This window comes from Scardinius erythrophthalmus (assembly GCF_964197995.2).
Source record: "Scardinius erythrophthalmus genome assembly, chromosome: 7".
Taxonomy (NCBI): Eukaryota; Metazoa; Chordata; class Actinopteri; order Cypriniformes; family Leuciscidae; genus Scardinius; species Scardinius erythrophthalmus.
Genome location: NC_138227.1, coordinates 16,331,498 through 16,350,681, shown reverse-complemented (window position 1 = coordinate 16,350,681; position 19,184 = coordinate 16,331,498). Strand labels below are relative to the sequence as shown.

General features: G+C 36.7%; 1 protein-coding gene across 3 annotated transcripts in view; it reads left to right on the top strand.

Moving 5' to 3' along the window:
• tpst1 (tyrosylprotein sulfotransferase 1) overlaps positions 1-18,529 on the top strand; it is a 36,328-nt gene extending 17,799 nt beyond the window's left edge. Inside the window, exons 3-6 of one of the 3 annotated variants that reach the window (XM_081371022.1) lie at positions 2,761-2,959; positions 14,479-14,529; positions 16,333-16,398; positions 17,789-18,529. In XM_081371022.1, the coding sequence (XP_081227148.1) occupies positions 2,761-2,959; positions 14,479-14,529; positions 16,333-16,368 (286 nt within the window). In that variant the 3' untranslated portion in view covers positions 16,369-16,398; positions 17,789-18,529. Of the gene's footprint in view, positions 1-2,760; positions 2,960-14,478; positions 14,530-14,619; positions 14,739-16,332; positions 16,399-17,788 lie in introns of those variants that run through there. The other 2 variants (XM_081371024.1, XM_081371023.1) reach the window with 2 other exon arrangements.
• The last annotated feature ends 655 nt before the right edge of the window (positions 18,530-19,184 follow it).

Here is a 19,184-nt window from a genome sequence, read left to right as displayed (position 1 = left end):
CTTGAAAATGATCATGTCAGTCATCTTATATTTGTGCTTTTACAAAGCTTACAGATGCAAATCTCACCTCAGAGGGTGTCAGCTCTGTATCATAAAGAGATTCATACCAATGAGCGTCAGTGCAGGCTGACTGCGTGTTTGGCATGTGTTGGCCATAGCAACTGCGGAACAGAGGATGTTATTTTCTAGAGAATAGCATGACACATCCACTGCCAGGCTGTCAGAAATGGCTTTTCCTCCTGTCCACGCTTACTCGTGCTTGCTTTTTCTGTTTTTAATTAATGATTTGAAGTTTTCCACTGAGGAAAATAACTGCAGCAAAGAAAGAAAACAGTCTTTTCTGTCCTGGGAAAGAGTAAATCTATTAATCATGTTACAGCCGAAGTGCAATTCCAATGTAAATGGATTAGAGAAGTGAAGGACTGCGTCGGCCAGGGACTTGAACAATGAAATGTACAGCGGAGCGGCTTGCCAGTATAAATGGACTTTGTGGTGCCTGGGGAGAGAGGCAGGTCTCTAACGCTGAGGCTGAGGTCGGGGAGGGTGTGATGGGAAGGTGAATTCAATAATTCGCAGACCGCTGTGTTCTTGCATTCCAGGAATAAGAGGAGACGAGGACTAGATTTTTTTTTCTCTTGATTGCCATATACACGCCTCAGAATACTGGACATTACGATTGTATTTCTGAAAAGTATGCCAGCTCATGACTGTCCCCAGTCACGGCCCTGTGAGGGATGTTTGAGGAGGCATGACGAGGCAGGTTGTCACAGTGACTTCTGGGTCATTTGCTTGGTTGCACACATGCACACACAAAGCATGCCAGCATGAGTCTTGCTGCTGGTTTTGTGTCATTGTTTGCTGTATTGAGGGATTATAGGCTCAGGGTGTTCACGGGCTGTTTTGCACTGGATCCACACAGCACTCTAATGTGGAGCTGACGATCCCCCTTGTCTTGGCTGCAGATGGGGATTGAGTATAATAATCTGTTTCCCATCTGGAGCCAGTGTTTTCTATGAGGGAAGAAATAATAAAACGGGGAATATGGCCTCAATGACTCTATCCGACTCCAACTGCAGTCATCTCAGCCCAAAAAAGAGGCAGCATTGAAAGTTGGGAAAACAGTGAGCATTTGTGAGTCATATCCAGGTCATATTTCACTTTCACTTTCATATACTGTTTAATTTTTTCTTTTTTTTTTCTTTTCTTTTTTTTTTTACAAAATATGATTTTATATATATTGTTTTGTATTTTGTGTAAATAATTTTATTTTTTATTCTACTTCACTTCAATTCAATTCACACAAATTTCACTTTAATTCACTTCACTTAACTTAACTTCTTCCACCAAAAAGCCTGATTATTGTAATGTAAAAAATATCATTATTGTAATACACTTTACTTTTACAATAAAAATTAGCAAATAAAAAATAGCATACAGATTATGTAAAATTATGTATAATTACTTATTTGTATATATTATAATAATGAGATGGAGGGAATAATGTTCTTAATTGTCAAGAAAAGATTATTATAATTTTATTTTCAAGGGTAATATGACCCAAACTTGTTCTCGACAGGCTTTGTGAGATTGACCCAATATTTGCTGTTCCCATCTGCTGTTATATAAGATGGGTGTTCAGTAGTTTGGTCCAGTTTTCCTTGGAATTTTTTTTAATTTAATCTTTGTCTGTGCAAATATTAGTGATATCTATCTATATCCTCCTAGGCAAGGCAAGGCAATTTTATTTATATCTTTGTCACTTATCCAATTCTCAGTGCCACTTGAGTTCATTTTAGAATCAAAAGGAGGATGCAGAAATAAAATACTGTGCAATCAGTCGGACGTTCAGTGGATACAGTTATAAAAAGAATTAAGGTTATGTTGATTGTTCTGGGTCTATGGTGCTCATTCGGCACACCTAAAAAAATTTATACTAATGAGTAAGCCACTCCTATTTCTCTCTAAACAAAAATCTGACATCTTCTGGTTTATCCATGGGTGTGTAAATATTTAATTCCAGGCATATGAATAATTTACCCAGGGTGTGACATGAATGCCTGATTCATTTTTAATATCTCTGCAAATTTGAATCCACATATTTTATGGTGCAGTGATGGAAGCGGTGTTAGATGCTAGAAGCGGTGCTGTTAGAAAGTAGGATGTACTCTACCGTAAGCAGTAAAAACTAGACTATAGTTATTTATCAGAAAGAATATACTATTTATAAGCTATTTTACTTCAGCATAAAGCCATTGAAACTCTGCCAGGTTGTGCTGAAACTTACACATCTAGACTAGCAAATCAAGAAACATTCATCAATGTCATTGTACCTTAATCAAATACAAGGATAGTGTGGAATATGAATTGGATACATTTGGGAGATGGTCTTGGAGAATGAAAGGCCATTCATGTGAAGCATTACACACAGCCTAGTGCTTTCTTTAATTGTATTGCTTGATCTAATCAGACCCATTACTGTGGGAAGATTCAATTCACATTTATTTGTATAGCGCGTTTCACAACACACATCATCCATTTTACAATTTAGAGTGATCTGTTAACAGAGGTAACTGTCTAAGTTATAAATGTACATGTACAAAATCACAGTTGGCTAAAAATGTATTAATATAAACAATTTAATGCAGAAACAATGAGCTCTTTGAAGTAATGAATTCTTGTTTAAGTAAGACATACACAGGTGCTTTACAGTCTTACTGTATAGTGTTCCTGCTCCAATGACACACTCCTTTTCTTGTACAGGGTAGAGAGATCTACAGACCAGGTGATCAAGCCTGTCAACGTGGAGGCCTTATCCAAGTGGGTGGGTAAGATCCCCCCTGATGTGCTGCGGGACATGCCTGTCATCGCCCCAATGCTGGCCAGGCTCGGCTATGATCCCCACGCCAACCCTCCCAACTACGGCCGGCCCGACCCCCTTGTCCTGGACAACACTAGAAGGGTGAGCATCGCTACATTCTATCGTCTTTGGTGACTTTTTTCAATTGTACCTTAAAGCACCTCGACCTCATTTTCCTCCATCCGCTACTAAATCATCTCGCTGCTATTATTAGATCAGACTTGTACGTATTTGACACATTGCCAAGTATGTGGGTTAAAAGCTGGGCTATATGTTATGAGACTGGGATCAGAGGATTTGGTATCACTTAGCTTTTGTGCTCAGTATTTGTTTTTTACTTTCTAATCCAAGTATTAAAAGCCATTTACATTCCACACATCCTGCAGGCGCGAGCTTCTCCATGTGTGAAACGGGTACTTAGGTGTGAGTTGCACGTCTGAGATTAGTGTAGATCGGTTATGCAGATCGCGTGTGTGTGTGTGTGTGTGTGTGTGTGTATAAAATATATATATATTTTTTTAGCTATATTACCTAGAAAGCTAGAGGCTAGCAATCACCTATCTCAAAAAAGACAAGTCTTTAAGAAATTAAGGATAAATACGGTTAAACATTGGCCATTTTTTTTATGTTGATAGAGTTGTGTTTGAGAGTGGTGTGGGTGTTCTTTATAAAGAACCAAACATTGATTGACACTATTGAATCCAAAGTCGTCATCATTTCTCTGAGGTTATTGATTGCTAATGATTCATGGTTCACTGGTGGATGTAGACCCAGCTTACTGCCTGCTATTTATTAAACCTTAATAAATGTACATTCTATTACGAGCCAAGCTTGTCGATTGACATTCCGTCATTAGCATTATTTTCTATTAATTTCACTTCATTATGTAATTTCTTTTTAATGTGAAGCTTACAGAATATGGATGTATTGCAAAACTGTCTCAATCTTCTTTACAGCGCTAAAGATTAGACCAATTTGGAGGCTAATTTAGTCTATGACAGTTCAAGAACAGTTGTAGTTGCTAGCATTACTTTATCATAAATAGCTCAGAATCATCACACACATGACGGAAATATTACCCCGGAGTGTCCCTCTCTTCTCGCTCTGACTGGAAGTCTCGTTTTTGTAAAGAGAACTTGGGCTCAGTTCTTACATCAGCAGTATTACACCACACTCCCTCACAGCTGCTATCCATTTGCAGCGGTTAATGATGAAATCAAATGCTAAACTATGAAAAAAAAAAAGAAAAAAAAAAAAAAAAGGAATATACTATGAAAAAAAAGAATATAAAATGTGTTTAATACTCCGTAAGAGCCTTCAAGGTTTTGAGGTGCTGTGATTTACAGTTGTGCCTGGTTGTTGCACTGTCCACATGCCATACTAAATAATGGATACCATGCCACTCAAGGTGGGCTAGGTGGTCTTGTCATTCACTATGACTGAGCCAAGATAAATCTTCACTATATTAGTCTTTTTCCATGTTGAATCAACACAAAACTTAGGAAAATTGCATGACTTGATGGAGTGCTGACTGTGGTGGAAAGCATTTTTATGCTACTTGAGCAGTGAACCACAGTCACGGTGAAGAGTGCGTTGTTGTTTTTGTCCGCTTCAAGGTCTGGAAGAGGCCCCTTTCGAGCTCTATCAGTGTGTCAGAGGGTTTGATGGGAAAGCTGTGTCAGATTCCTATCCTTGGGAAATTAGCAGTGGCATTGAAATGGCTGGGCAATGTTTTCTGGCCACATCTTCATCCCGGTTGCCCCTTTTCTTTGCTGTAGGAACGTGATTGTGATCGGACCGTCTCGAAATCCAGTGTGAATGTTTTTAAAGGGATAGCTCACCCAAAAATGAAATTGTAACAAGTTACTCACCTTCATATCATGTAGAAAAATATCTGTGTTTTTGTCAATACAATTAAACAACATTGGACCCCATTGAATTTAGGCTAATTATATTGGCAAAAAAACATTCTTCAAAATATCTTCTTTTGTGTTCACAGAAAAAAATTACGTTTTGGAACAACTTGAGGATGAGTTTTTGGTGAACTGTCCCTTTAATACTCCAACTCTGCGATGGCGATCTGAAGCGGTTGTCAACCTTGAACTATTCTGCAGTCGCGCTCTGCTTTGTCATGACAGTTGTTCCCTTTTTCTCACACCGAGAAGATTCCTTTTAGTTGAGCAATTGCTTTTTTTTTTCTTTTTTTTATGGACATTTCATTCTCAGCGATTCATTTGGCGCCAATCCGTCAGTTCCATATGTTTCTTATGTTGAGTAAAACTCATTATGTTCTTCTCACCGAAACACTGTGATCTTTAAAGCCCTGTTTTCTTTGAAAAGGAGGATTATTCGACTAACAAATTCTGTGAAGCTATTAAAGTTTTCTACGCACATGGGCAAAATCGTGAATGTTTATTGTTTCGCTCTGAAATTGAGGGGTGGGGGTTAAAACTGGGCACAGGAATGTGCTGTTTGTTTGTAATTTTGTATTTCATCCTTTATTTGTTTGTTTGTGTTTTTACGCACGGATTGGTTGGTTTTGTGCATGCTTGTGCCCCACAAAGCCGTCCAGATTTCATTCAGCGTTCTTTTGAAAAGCTTTTGTAGTCCCTCTCCTTCAACAGCCAGATCCATCTTTCTGACTCAAGGCTGTGTGTGTGAGTGAGAGAGAGAGAGAGACATTGGGAGAAGCACATCTGCACCGCATTAATGTGTATTTCCCCTGGATCAAACACAGCTGCATGGATCAGTCGTTAAGCCTCCCCCTTCCCTCCTCCGACATGGAGTACGACACACACACAACAGCGAAGATCTAAGATCTGCTCACGAGGTGTGCAATGCAGACAGACCGTAACACAGAGCGAGTGCAGTAAAATTTGTGCGAACTGGGGTGCGAGTATTTTTGAAGTCTAAGAAGCAAGCTGAGCTTCAGAGGGCAAAGAATATCAGCCGTTTTATTTCGACTCGTTTTAACATCCATTAAATTCAGAGTTTCTCTGTGCTTGAAGTATTGCAGTGCTTTCAGTATAGGTCAGTAGGCCTCTCATTTGCTCGTACTGTATTCTCTGGCCTTGGTGTGCTGATATCAATGCTAACTAAGCATGTAGGTCAGTGACCAATATGTGCCTTGTGCCTTTAAATGTACTCTTTGTGTACATACATGTTGGTTTAATACGATTTGGAAAAACGTTTCGATTTTCTAGAACATTTTTAGTTAAGTGGCTAAAAATGTCATGTAGTGTAACATCAACTAAAAGTAATAACATATTTGTTATATGATAAAATTTTTGTTGTAATCATTAAAAAATATTTTAAATATATACCATTCAAAAGTTTGGAGTTGGTCAGATATTTGAATGTTTTTAAAATAAGTCTCTCATTCTCACCAGGGCTTCATGGATTTGATTTAAAATATAAATGAAATATTATTACAATTTAAAATATTTTAATATACTTTAAAATATAATTTCATTTCTGTGATGGCAAAGCTGATTTTTCAGCATCATTACAACACTCTTTAGAGTCACGTGATGCTTCAGAAATCCTTCTAATATGCTCATTTGCTGCCCAAGAAGCATTGTTGAAACAAGTGCTTAATAATTGTGTAAACTATGATTCCAAGATTATTTGATCAATAGTAAAGTTCAAAAGAACAGCATTTATTTGGAAATCTTTTGTAACATTATAAATGTCTTTACAATCACTTTTGATCAATTTAACACGTCCTTATGGAATAAAAGTGTTACATTTTTAAAATCATACTGACCCCAAACTTTTGAACATTAGTGTATATTACAAGTTAAGTTTTACATATGTCATCAAATAATTCATACATATTAAGATTTTGGGAAGTCACACCACATGACATTTTACTACCAAACCTACACCTTGTCATAAAATAAATGAAATTTGATACTTGAATAAATGAATAGATCCAGACAAAACATGAGTGTCGTATCATTGCTAGTTGACTGACAAAACACCACTCGAATTCCTTGCAACAATGAAATGTACTTTGACGTTGAATTTCTCACCCATTCTCATCAGTACAGCAGAATGCAGTTGGTGACATTGTGGATACAGTATTGAAGTGATGAGAGGTGATGGTTTGTACCCAAATGAGCATCCAAGTGTGGCAGTATTTTGATTCGTATTGGTATATTTAGTTCTCGTTAGAGTCCCACCGGATGAGGATCTGCTTATATTGTGGAAAGAAACAGAAGTGCGCGAGAAACTGTCGCTTGTCAGACCGGTATAAGCAATCATACGCAAAAGGCTCTGACTTTCACCATGCATCACCTCTTTTTCTGAATAAGCATGTGAAATGCTAAAAATGTGATGTCTTTAAATGTAAAAGAAGTTAGATGCATGTAAGTTTTTATTTCCAATAAATTGCTCATTCTAAGTGTCAAGCACTCGACTATAAAATCACTCAAAATGTGTCCTATTGCAAACATTCGCATATAAAACAATTGCCTGGAATGTTTCTAAATGAAAACCTTCAGTGTAAGAGGCTTGTATGTACATTGCTTGAATGCTTGGTTTTCTCACAGCGACCATCTGTGTTTTTGATTGATTCGGCCGTCTCCTTCACATGATGTCTTTGCTGTAAGCTCTGAATGCAAGTCTTTTTGCCGTTTCTGTACAGTATCTGGATAGCTGTAGAAATTGCTTTGAAGTCGCAAGCCTCTAAATAACGAGGTTTCCTTGGTAACAGGGGCTAACTGCAAGACTCCAGCTCATCAGAGAAAAAAAGCTGCAATGTTGCACAGTCATGGTGCTGGCCTGTGGAAGAGACCTTGACTCGAGCACAGGGCCACAGCTGAGGTCTGGTGAGAGCTGATGGCTTTTGCAGCTGCGCTTCCTTAACATGTCATGGTTTTGTCTGCCTTGTTTTTGAGGAGGATTCGAGGCGAACCAGCTATTTGTGTTGCATTTCACTTAAACGATTTCTCAGTGTTGCATCAATTACATTACCAAATTCCTTTCTTTGCATTTTCACTAACACTTTCATGAAGTCTCTTAAGACCTGATGAAAACAAATTGAGAGTTTTGTGGCTTTTAGTCCATGTCTGTTAGCTTTGAGGGCATCTAAATGCTAGTGTACCCACAAAGAAAATGAACATTTATTATGTAATATAAAAAAAAACTCCAAACTTCCAATTTGTGAAGTGACAGAGGCTTTAATGAGATTGCATTTTTAAATTTTAATTAAATTTTATGAATTAAACAGCGAATAAACATACATTATCAGTACAAACATTTTAATAACCAATTAAACACGAAATAATGAATAATTTAAGACATTTCTGCTCAAAATTAAATAAAAAAAATTATGAATTTTAATTTTAGGGTGAACTATCATAAAGGGTTCTTTAAAACTGAATCAAGAACCCTACAGTTCTACATTGAACCCTACTGAACTTTTATTTTTCTTAGGGTGTATGACTTTACTACTTCTTTTGTGGAACATAAAAGAAGATATTTAGAATTTTTTTCTATTTCTGTCTATACAATGAAAGTAGATTGGGTCCAAAATGACAACGCACCACATTGTGAAAAATCTTCACAAAAAATCTTCTAAAATATCTTCTTTTGCGATTCATTCTGCAAAATAAATAACTTATGGGTTTGGAATGACATGAGGGTGAGTATATTTTTTGTACATAAGGAAAATACAAAATACATTTTGTGTGAACTATCCCTTTAAGAACCCTTTTTCTTCTATAAAACATCAGTAACAGGTTGTTGAAACTGTAGCGTTTTTACAGCCCGAAAGCTATTGACATCCGTTCTGAATATCATTGCACTTTTACAATGCTTGTGTCCTGTGGTAATTAAACTTGGACCTAATTTCTTGTGGCAGTAATGCACCATTTCTGCAATTAAGTATTGTGGCTTTAGTTGGTAATATTGATCTGAGCACTCCAGACTAAATGGGCATAATGAAGGTAGCACTATCACATGTCCAGTTGCTTACCATTTAGTGAAAAATAAGCAGATTAGCGTAATTCAATGCTTTCAAGGTAAAAGGAACACTTTTGAGTGTTCAAATGGTCAAACTGTGTCTACTGAAGTTGTGAATTTAGGTCCTGTGGACATTTTTACCAGGTCACAGCAATCTTGACCTGTGCAGTCATGCCATGAGTAAGCAAGAAATGAGGAAAAACAGCTGTGAAAGACACTATACATACACTTAATGGTAATAGACATGGACTAAATGCAATAAAACGCTATTTTCATGGGATCCCTGTCAACTGTTTCTATAGCTGTCTCATGTATCGTGCTTAGCTGGTGTCTTTTGCTTATCTTACTTTCATCTGGTTTGTTTATGCAGATTCAGCACGATCCACCCAAACTATGTAGGACACCGGTAACATGAGGACGGATGTATATAGTTGCCCAGGTTTCAGTGACATTATCTTATCAAGACATCTGTTAGTTTCTTTCTTTTTTTTTTTTTTTTTGACAACAGATTGACTCTTCCTGGTCCATATTGTTGCACTTCACAAAGGCTTCTATATAATGCAGAATGCAGAGAATAATTGACAGTCATTTGCTTACCACCCTTTAATTGTCTGTCATCGGTCTCCTGTGAATTAGTACATTTTGAATCCTGTCCAAAGCCACAATCGATACCTATTAAATGACTTCGTCATGATTCGTGTTGGGAAATTGATATTATGGTCAATAAGTCGGTCTCAACTGCGCTGCTAGTGGCATCATGTGGAAATGGTAGTGTTAAGCTGTACTGGAGGCTTGGCAGCAACATGCCAAATATGGCAGTTTGTTGACCAGAAAAGGAGGTCATGTGGATTAGAAGTTCGATTCAGTTTTGTGTAATACTTTATATAACTTGTATAACAAGGACTAGATTTTCTGGAAAAACAAACAAAAATCAAAAAACACATGTCCATTTAATCAAAAATGTTAAATGAATAGTTTTAGCTAACGATAACCAGTGTGGATTATGGTTAGTGAGTTACAATCTGAAGCTTAATACTTAAGCTCTAACTTTTTACCCATAGTTGTAAAAGTGTGTAATAATGTTAAATGTCCCTTTCCTGCATGTCTAGTGCTGCCCAAGGTAAGAAGAGGTGTGAAAGAGTCATGGCACCGGGGTAAAACCCTCTGCGTCTGCTGTGTGTTAACACATTGAGTCAGCAGTGTCGTCTTGCATTAGAAGAGCTGTTGGTGTATGACTGTCCTACCACAGTTTAATTCATTTTTGATGAATTGCTTTTGCCATATTTCTGTGATATGGAACAGTGAGCACCAGCTTTCTGCTACGCTCCACTGCGTCTGTCGTCAGAGGCTACAGCACGTGATTCTGGGAGATCAGGGCCGACGGTTCCTCTACCCGAGGCTGAGACACAGTCAGCTGCACACATCTGTCAACATTCCTGTCTGCTCACCACCTCGCATTTGAAGCCCATTAGGGATTAACCAGACCACCCTAATGTGTCCAAGCCATTACACTATAAGATCAGATCTTTACGCATGTGTGTACATAAGGGGAAAGGAAAGACAATTTCCTTTGCTGATACCTTTTAGCTCTTTTGATGCAAATCTTCAAGTTAAGATCTAGTTTAAAGTAATTTGGTGTTTGTTTACTTAAGGGCTGTTAACTTAGTGTGTTTTTTTAAGGATACAGCGATATCAAGCCGATAATTATTTTCAAGTCCAGACGACAATAATAATAAAATTCTGTGCTATTTTGTCTAAATATCTTTAAAAATCACTTGAAACTAAAATTGATCATTTTAAATGCTACAAATGAAATCAAGTGAAACATTTATTATTAACAATGTTGAAAACTGTTGCGCTGCTTAATATTTTTGTGGAAACTGATCTATTTTTTCAGAATTATTTGATGAATCGAAAGTTTAAAAAGAACAGCATTTATTTGAAATGGATATTAGGGCTGTCAAGCGATATTTAAATAAAAAAAAATCGAAATAATTACATGATGTGCCAATTAGTTAATCTAATTAATTACTAATTAATCACACATCAAATTTGGCTGAAAAATGACCCCCAAAAGATAAAGTCATTATTGTGTTAAATGAGAAAAGCATCAAATTGACATAACAAAAATAGCAATAGAAATAAATATTTTATTTGATTCAATATAGAATTTATTACACTAACTTTAAGGCTACAACGGCCTTGATGTTTTTTCTTCTTTTTTCTTCAGAAGCTGCATTTGCATTGGTATTTAGATGCCAAAACAGTTTGGTTGCCAGCATTCTTCAAAATATTTTCTTTTATGTTCCACAAAAGATAGAAATGACATGATGGCGAGCAAATGTAAATAAACAAAATAAAAAAAATTGGGCAAACTGTCCCCAAAATGTGAATTTGTTTTATGAAGTGATGTGCTAAATAAGAGACTAAAACTGCCAGTAGATGGCAGCAAATGAGTAAGTCATTGAGTCATTTGATTTATTCAAACAGCGAGATGGTCCTCACTGCAGAACACGAAATCCAGATCCAACTCCTCCCACCTTACATACACCTAAACCTACCCATCTCCACCCCCTGATCCCTAAACCCACCCCTAAACCTACCAATCTCCACCCCTTAGATCTGGATCCAACTCCGCCCCCTGGATCTCGTGTACTGCAGTGAGCTGCTACTGCAAACAGCTGATTTCTTCAGGAATTAAATAAATGACTCTCGATATGAATGGGCCATTGAATCAGTGGTTCACCTGATTGAAACACCGCTGTGTGTTTCTCGGAGACTCACAACAGTTCTGCTCTGGCTTTATAGGTAATAAAAGCATTGATTTCTACAAAACAAAATCGTTCTGATCCCTAACTTTTAAACGGTAGTGTACATTGGACTTGATCGGTTTCTGTGGAATGCAAAATGTTGTTAAAGATGTTAGGCATAACGCGTCCTGTTATGCAGTCTGTTCCTAACATAAAGCTATCAAAAGGCTTCAGCTAGGTTGTAATATAGCGAACAAATCAATTGGACTGCTTTTATGGCTTTTGTTTTTGTTTTAAATTTTCTTGCTCCATGTATTTATAGAAGTTAAACCTACTGTTCAGTAAGCAGTCCATGCTGAAAGCTACAGGAGGGCTGAATGTAAACATTCCAGTGGAGAATATTCCCCTGCTGGGCCGCTCGGTCAGTTTTTCCACCGCCGCCTCCCTGGAGCTCAGAAACTTTGAGGATCTGAAGAATTTGCCCGTCTCAATCGCACGCGCCCTCAGTTACTCACAGGTTTCGTCACGTTATTCTCTATACTAACAGCTTAAGCTTGAAGAATAAGTGTGTCCTGTTACATCAGCGACGAAAAATGTACTTTACCGTGGTAGCGAACCAAACAAATGTCATACGAGGTCCTGGTTGTCTCATTTTGCGTGTTACTTCTCTTATATCCAACATAGAGAACCAGATACGTCATTTGCAGCCAACACAGACGCTTCTTATCAGACGCTTGCTGTTGTGCAAATGTGAAGGAGTGTTTGGGGATTGGATAAGATAATATTTACTTTTTTGGGACTTCTACAAATCCTACTCGTTCATTTCTTATCCACACTAACAAAATGAATGACTCAGAGCCAGTCACAGCCAAGACGTGAGCTGGACTTTCTTTTTAACCGTCAATTGTCCTCCAGCCATGGGGATATGTCTGACGAATCGCCACCTCTAACGTAACATTAACAGGATTTAGTGCGGGTAACAGTCTTGGATGAGCAATGGGTCATTACAAAATGTAACCCAGGGAATTGGGAAACATGCATGCCTTTCTCATTGCAAATGAATTCCACTCGGGCTCTAAACCGCAAGTTTGGCTAGACAACTTGACTCAAACGAACCCCAACCGAACTCGTTTACTTCTACACCCACCGGCTAACCCCCGCCTCTTGACCCACCAGTGATTCCAGCTCTCTTTAACCAGCAGTCCGGAAACTCCTCTCTGTAATTGGGTCTGAAGTCTTGCGTAACCGCCATATCCCACAGTTCAGCTGACTGTAAAAATTCACTCAGTTCTCCTCTACCAAAAACCCAAACACTCTCAGAAAAAGGGATGTGCTAATATTTAGTCTCTCTAAACCCCTCCTTCCTGCAAGCATACTCTGCTCTGATTGGTCAGACGGCCCAGTCTATTGGTCTGCTGCTTATGGCATTGGTTTTTCTGTGTAAATTCCAGCGCGAGTCCTCATCCTTTTTAAGTGCATGCAAAGTGGATTCACAGCGCTGAAAACAGCATCTCTCAACATGTCGACAACACAAACTAAACTCTTCTAGGCAGTGTTTGAGCGCGGGTCAAGCAGATGTTTGCTGGCGGCCATTGAAGACCATATACTGCCTTTATGCAAATTTGTTACATTGTTACTTAGGTATGTTACGTGACTTGTTTCAATAGTTCAGAATCGATTCTTTCTTTTATGAGACGATAACTTTATTTGGCGTGCACTTTGTAAAAAAAATCTCTCTCTCTCTCTCTCTCTCTCTCTCTCTCTCTATATATATATATATATATATATATATATATATAATAGTTTGTTTGTTCCTTCTATGTAACTTTTGTTCTATCGTTCGGTCCTTCTATCTATCTTTCATTCGGTCCTTCTATCTGTCTTTCTTTCTATCCTTCGGTCCTTCTGTCTATCGTTCTATCTATGATTTGGTCCTTCTATCTATCTTTCGTTCTATCGTTTGGTCCTATGTTTCTGTCTTTCATCCTTCTAACTATCATTCTATTGTTTGGTCCTTCAATCTATTGTTTTATGTATCATCCTATCTATGTATCGTTCTATCTATCATTCTATTGTTCTATCTATCTTTTGTTCTATCTCTATCTTTCTTTCTATCTATCTATTGTTCTATCTTTTTATGTATGAGGAAAAGCAAGACAGGACTTGATCACTTTTTAGGATCTTTGCCTCTCATGCATATAGTTTTCGTGTCCTGCACAAACGAAATGGGTTGTTTATAAGAAAAACCCCTTCATAGAGCTGCAATAACTGACCCGCAGCGGAAAGTGTTTTCAGATCGCGGCTCCATCGCCAAGTTGTCCAGCTTCCTGTCAGGTCAGCGCTTCTTTCCTGTGGCACCCCAAACACTTGCACGATTCTCTGTGCTCCTCATTCCCAATTTCCTCAGCTTAGAAACTAAAGCCAGGAAATGAGATCAGCTGGACGTGTCTTAATTGGAGATTGTCGTCCTCTCTGGAGCAGACACACTGGCTGCTTCTCACACCAGCATTCAGTCTGGCTCTCTTTCATTCTCTCACAGTCTTTCACTCTTTCTTTCATCCCTGGATAGAGCTTGTGAATTTTGTGAAGTTAGACACCCTGGGAATTGACACCCAATATCCTCCTAGCGGCGCGAGAGAGTGTTTCACATAAGAGGACTCTGTTATCCGTTCAGCGCCAGACTTTTCATTTGGCCATTACTGCTTTCTGGAGGCATGTAAAACCGTTTGTATTGATGCTGTTCAGAAGGATGTTTTTAGAGATTAAAATAACTTCAGGTAGAGAAATAAAAACAGAAAAAAGTTTGAACTGTGTAATGAATGAGCAGTTCTCTTTGTGGAAAGACTGTAGATCCTGTGTTTGCACAGTGTGACAGCCTCTAAAATCAGCTCTCTGTTTTTCCAGGTCTTTAAGGGTGAATTTCAGCTACCTGATTTTCTTAAAGAACAGACACAGGTATGGTAGATTCGGCCCGTCCTTAAGCTCTTCATAAATGGCTTCTTTTTTTATTTATTGATTTTCTTCTTCCTTTTTTGTTTGTTACAGTATGCCCACCACTAGTAAATAAAATGGTGGTCATTAGAGATCTTCACTTCCCATCTGCTTCCACTCACTCTGATTCTTTTCTCTTCACGTAATTTCTGATCATAATGGTGGATAATAAGGTGTCTTGATCTCCTCCAGCTTGCGCTCCTCTGATCTCATGGTTTCATTTTTTTTTTATCTGATCACATTAGCTGCTAGAAATGTGTGTGGCCTCATTTTGTGTGCATAGTTCTGCTTTCTAGATAGAAGGCTTATACCGCCCCCTCTTGGACAGATGATGGGAACAATTTTGCATTTAGCAATATTTTTTAGCTCAAAATATAAGCAAAAATTTTATAGAAAAACAAACAAATCCTGTTAGATTTGCAGTGCCATTAAGGTAGTACTCTGAGGTTTTCAAGCCAAAAGTGGGTGGGAATACAATATATATATATATATATATAATACTTTTTTTTTCAGTTAAAGGCACAATATGTAAGTTTTTTTTTTTTTTTATAAAATATCCAAAAAACACTAAAACAGTGTGATTTATTTTGTTGCCTTGTGTACTTGCATTATCCCAAAAGTTTAACAATGTTTAAATCCAGAGAAATCAGCCATTTTAACGGCCCATGCCATTGCGTCGCCTACCATGGAAACACCAAAGACACTTTAATATAATATGCGTTTTATTAGACTGGTGAGCAACTGTTTTCGACCTTTATCGACAGAAAACTAATCGGTGTTATAAAGTTCAACACGGTTAGTCTTATTGTTTGAATCTCTTGTTTTCTTGATTTACCGCGAGTACCATGTTTGTGCCATGCCTCGGAGACAACACTAATTTGTCAAGTAGCTAACGTAGCATAACGAGAAACAGCTTTATTTGTAGTAACAGTAATACAGCATTTTCTCCACCATACAATATATTTTAAAATTAACTGCATGCCATATAGCAACACAAGTCATGCAGCTTTTATTCATATGATATTCTAATATCGATCTAGATAGTGCAATGAGCAACAATTGTCTCTTAGCAGCCACCGAGCGAACGCACATAGTAATAACAACTTTCAGCACACTCAAATATATTTAGTATGATTGTTTTGACTTGACTTTGGAGATGAAGACGGCAACTCCCATGATTCCACGCTCATTCACAGCGTCATCAAGCGACGCCTTTGTTCTAAAAAAAATGACCTTTGGCGGCGAAACTTACATACTGTGCCTTCAATATTTAAATTTTTTATTTTGGATTTAGTTTAGTGATAATATAAAAACCACTGATTTTATTTAGCAAACAAAATGCTGTCTCTATGTATTATGTATCATTAATATTTATAGTTAATATTTAGCTGCCTTTTATAGTTTGGGCTCCCTTGCAAGAAGATCATCATATTTTGGGGTCCTTGGCATCAAAAAAGAAGAAAAAAAGAAAATAAAACCCCTGGATTAAATGTTGTTGAGAAGTTCAAGAGGGACGGAGGTTGTTGTAATTCAAAATTTTGGTTAATGAATATGAATCATTCACAAATGAATATCATATCACATACACTCTCATCAGATCTGCTCCTCCTGTATATAAAATGATCTAAATAGGAAATGAAAACTATATTTTGAAGTGCACTAACATGATTGCTCAGAACAGTACAATACACTGAAACTGTTCATTCACACATTATACTGTACAGCATTGTGTCCACACATGTGTAACAGATGTTTGTCTTATAACAGCTTCAGAAGTCTCCAGAAAAGCCAAACCCAAGTTAGGAGGAGAAGACAAGAGCTTTTTCAATAGAAGTGAGTTATTTTCTACTCTGAAAACTTGTATTCCTCTTTGGATCAGATAGTGTTTTGCATTATTAACATGCCTTTTGAGATTTACTGTATGTGTGTTAAAACTGCCATTTCTGCTAGAAGGATGAATACCTTTGCTTTGTTGCTGTTACTATTATTATATAAATATATTGTATGCTATTAAATAAATATAATAAAATGTATTATTTTTATTATTCAAACAAATAAATGGATAATTTATTGCTATTATTTGTACTATTATAATCCATTTAATGATTTATAATAATAATAATATTTATTTATAATAATAAATGTATTATTAATAATAAAATTTTATATTATTATTATGCATTTAATTTGTCATAAATAGATGCAAAACAATAATTATTTTTAAATTATTATTATATTAATATATTAATATAGGCTACACTATTAAATATATAACAAAATGTATGATTATTATTATTATTATTATAAACAATTGAATAAATAGTTTATTATTATTATTATAAACAATTTAATAGATAGGTTGTTGTTATTGAAAACAATAGTAATAATAATAATAAAATAATAATAATTATTATATTATTTAATATTTTATTAATAATTTGATACAAAACAATCATTTTTGCATTATTGCTATTACTATTATATTATTATACTTTTAAATATAAAAAGTTGTTATTATTATTATTATTATTATAAAAATAAATAGATAGTTTATTATAATTATTGAAAACAAATAAATAACGTAATAATAAATTATCCATTTATTTGTTTTAATAATAATACATTTGATCTATTTAATTGTTTATAATAAGAATCTATTAATAACAGTTTTTTATTATTATTATCTATTTAATTGTTTTTATAAACAATTAGATACAAAACAACAATAAATAATATTGTTATTATTTTACAACGTGACATTATTTAGTATCAGTATTCTTGTGCTTTGTGCCAAGCACAATATTTTTTCTGTAAAAAAAGTATCACTGATTTATTTCCCCGTAGAATGAACCTCTGTCTCTCTTTTAAATATGGCAGAAATATCAAATAATTTCACAGCATAATTATGTTGAACAGTTTTAATTAACAAAAAAAAATTGCTTTGAATTTCCCATTACCATTTAAGTTTTATGGTAATGAATAGACATGTAAATATTCTGATTAACAAAAGCCAAACATTTATTTGGCTTGTGGTAATTGATTTGTGGAATAAAAGAATAATGTGACAGTATTCTGTTAATTTGATCAGTTGTGTAGTAAATCATGGCGGCTCAGGCCTCTGATGTCAGCAGTGACCGGTGATGACGCTGACGTAGTGACGTAGCGCGCTGTGCTAAACACAGTTGGCCTTTTACTCCGCTGACGGGCTCTTGCTGTGTTTCAGGGCTGAGTAGAAGCAGATGCCGTGGGACCATGATGGACTTGCGTCACCCCCGCTATGCTGGGACCTCCATGCATGGAAACACTTCCACACACACACACACACCAAACACACATATATACACACACACACACACACACACACACACAGGCCTCTGGACTCAGAACACTCTTTGTAGGACAGTTTTGGCCTTTGATGTTGTACTGTAACAATTGTGGCCTAAGAATGTCATTGCTGTTCTGAATTTTGTGTTTTCTTCTTTTCTGTTTTTCCACACTACTCTTTTAATTTCCGTTCATTTTCCTGGCTTTATAAACCTGTGATTCTGTTATAAGAAAATACAGTGGATTTAATTAGCAGCAAGGAAATATTTATGGAGGGGCTTTGGCTTTAGAAGACGCAATTTTAATGTCGGTTTTTATTTTCATGCCTTCGTAATGTGCAATTCCTTGGGTACTGAATGATGTGCAAGAATTCAATCTTGTGTAGAGATAGACACGCATTTTGTTCTCTGCATTTGCGTTGGAGTGACCTTATGTACTTAGAGAAGAGCTGTAATAAATGAGCTGCCAGTGTTGAACGGAAGAGGCTCATTGACATTTTCTCCATTGGCAGAGAAACGCACATCGGTGATGTTGTTTTTACGATTGTTATTTTTGTACTTGTGTAAATCATAATTATGTACTCTTTTATTTCTTTCAATGAAATAAATCCCTAAGCGCTGTTGGCAGCCAATTTGCTGACAATATTCAGATTCTTGTATTAGCAGCAGGAAACAAGGTTTTCACTTACAGTCTCTGTGGAAGTATAATGTGGTAGAAGTCATATGTATGGCTCCCTCTAGTGGTTACTTTGATACACTGCACACATGCTCTTCCCTTCTTTCATTTACACAATACTGTACTGTACAATACTGTTTAAAATGTTTGTGAAGTCTCTAATGCTCAACCAGGCAGGCGCGCAGATGGCACTGGGGACGGGGGGGACATGACCCCCCCAGATTCATAGTGACCCGATCCGTCCCCCGCCCTCACTATCCCTACGAAACGCGACAAAAATCGGTAAAACAGGGGATTAATCAGTGTTTTCGCTATACATTATGTGTATACACTATAGCCTACATAAACGTGTTTTTGCCAAACGGATTTAAATCCGATCTTCAATTCCCGCGCTTGGTCCCGCGTCTGTGACTTACTTTCACTTTGATTTGCGATAGTTTGCTTGATGAATATGTTCAGCTTCTCGTCTGCGGCGATGCTGTTCCAGTAGCGTCGCCATATCCGGCTATAACATTACATATAGCCTATAACACGCTCTCACACGTTAATTTTTTAGCATTTTTGGAAGGAGTAAAATTTACATATATGGTTTCAACAACCAGATGCATATACACTTGTTC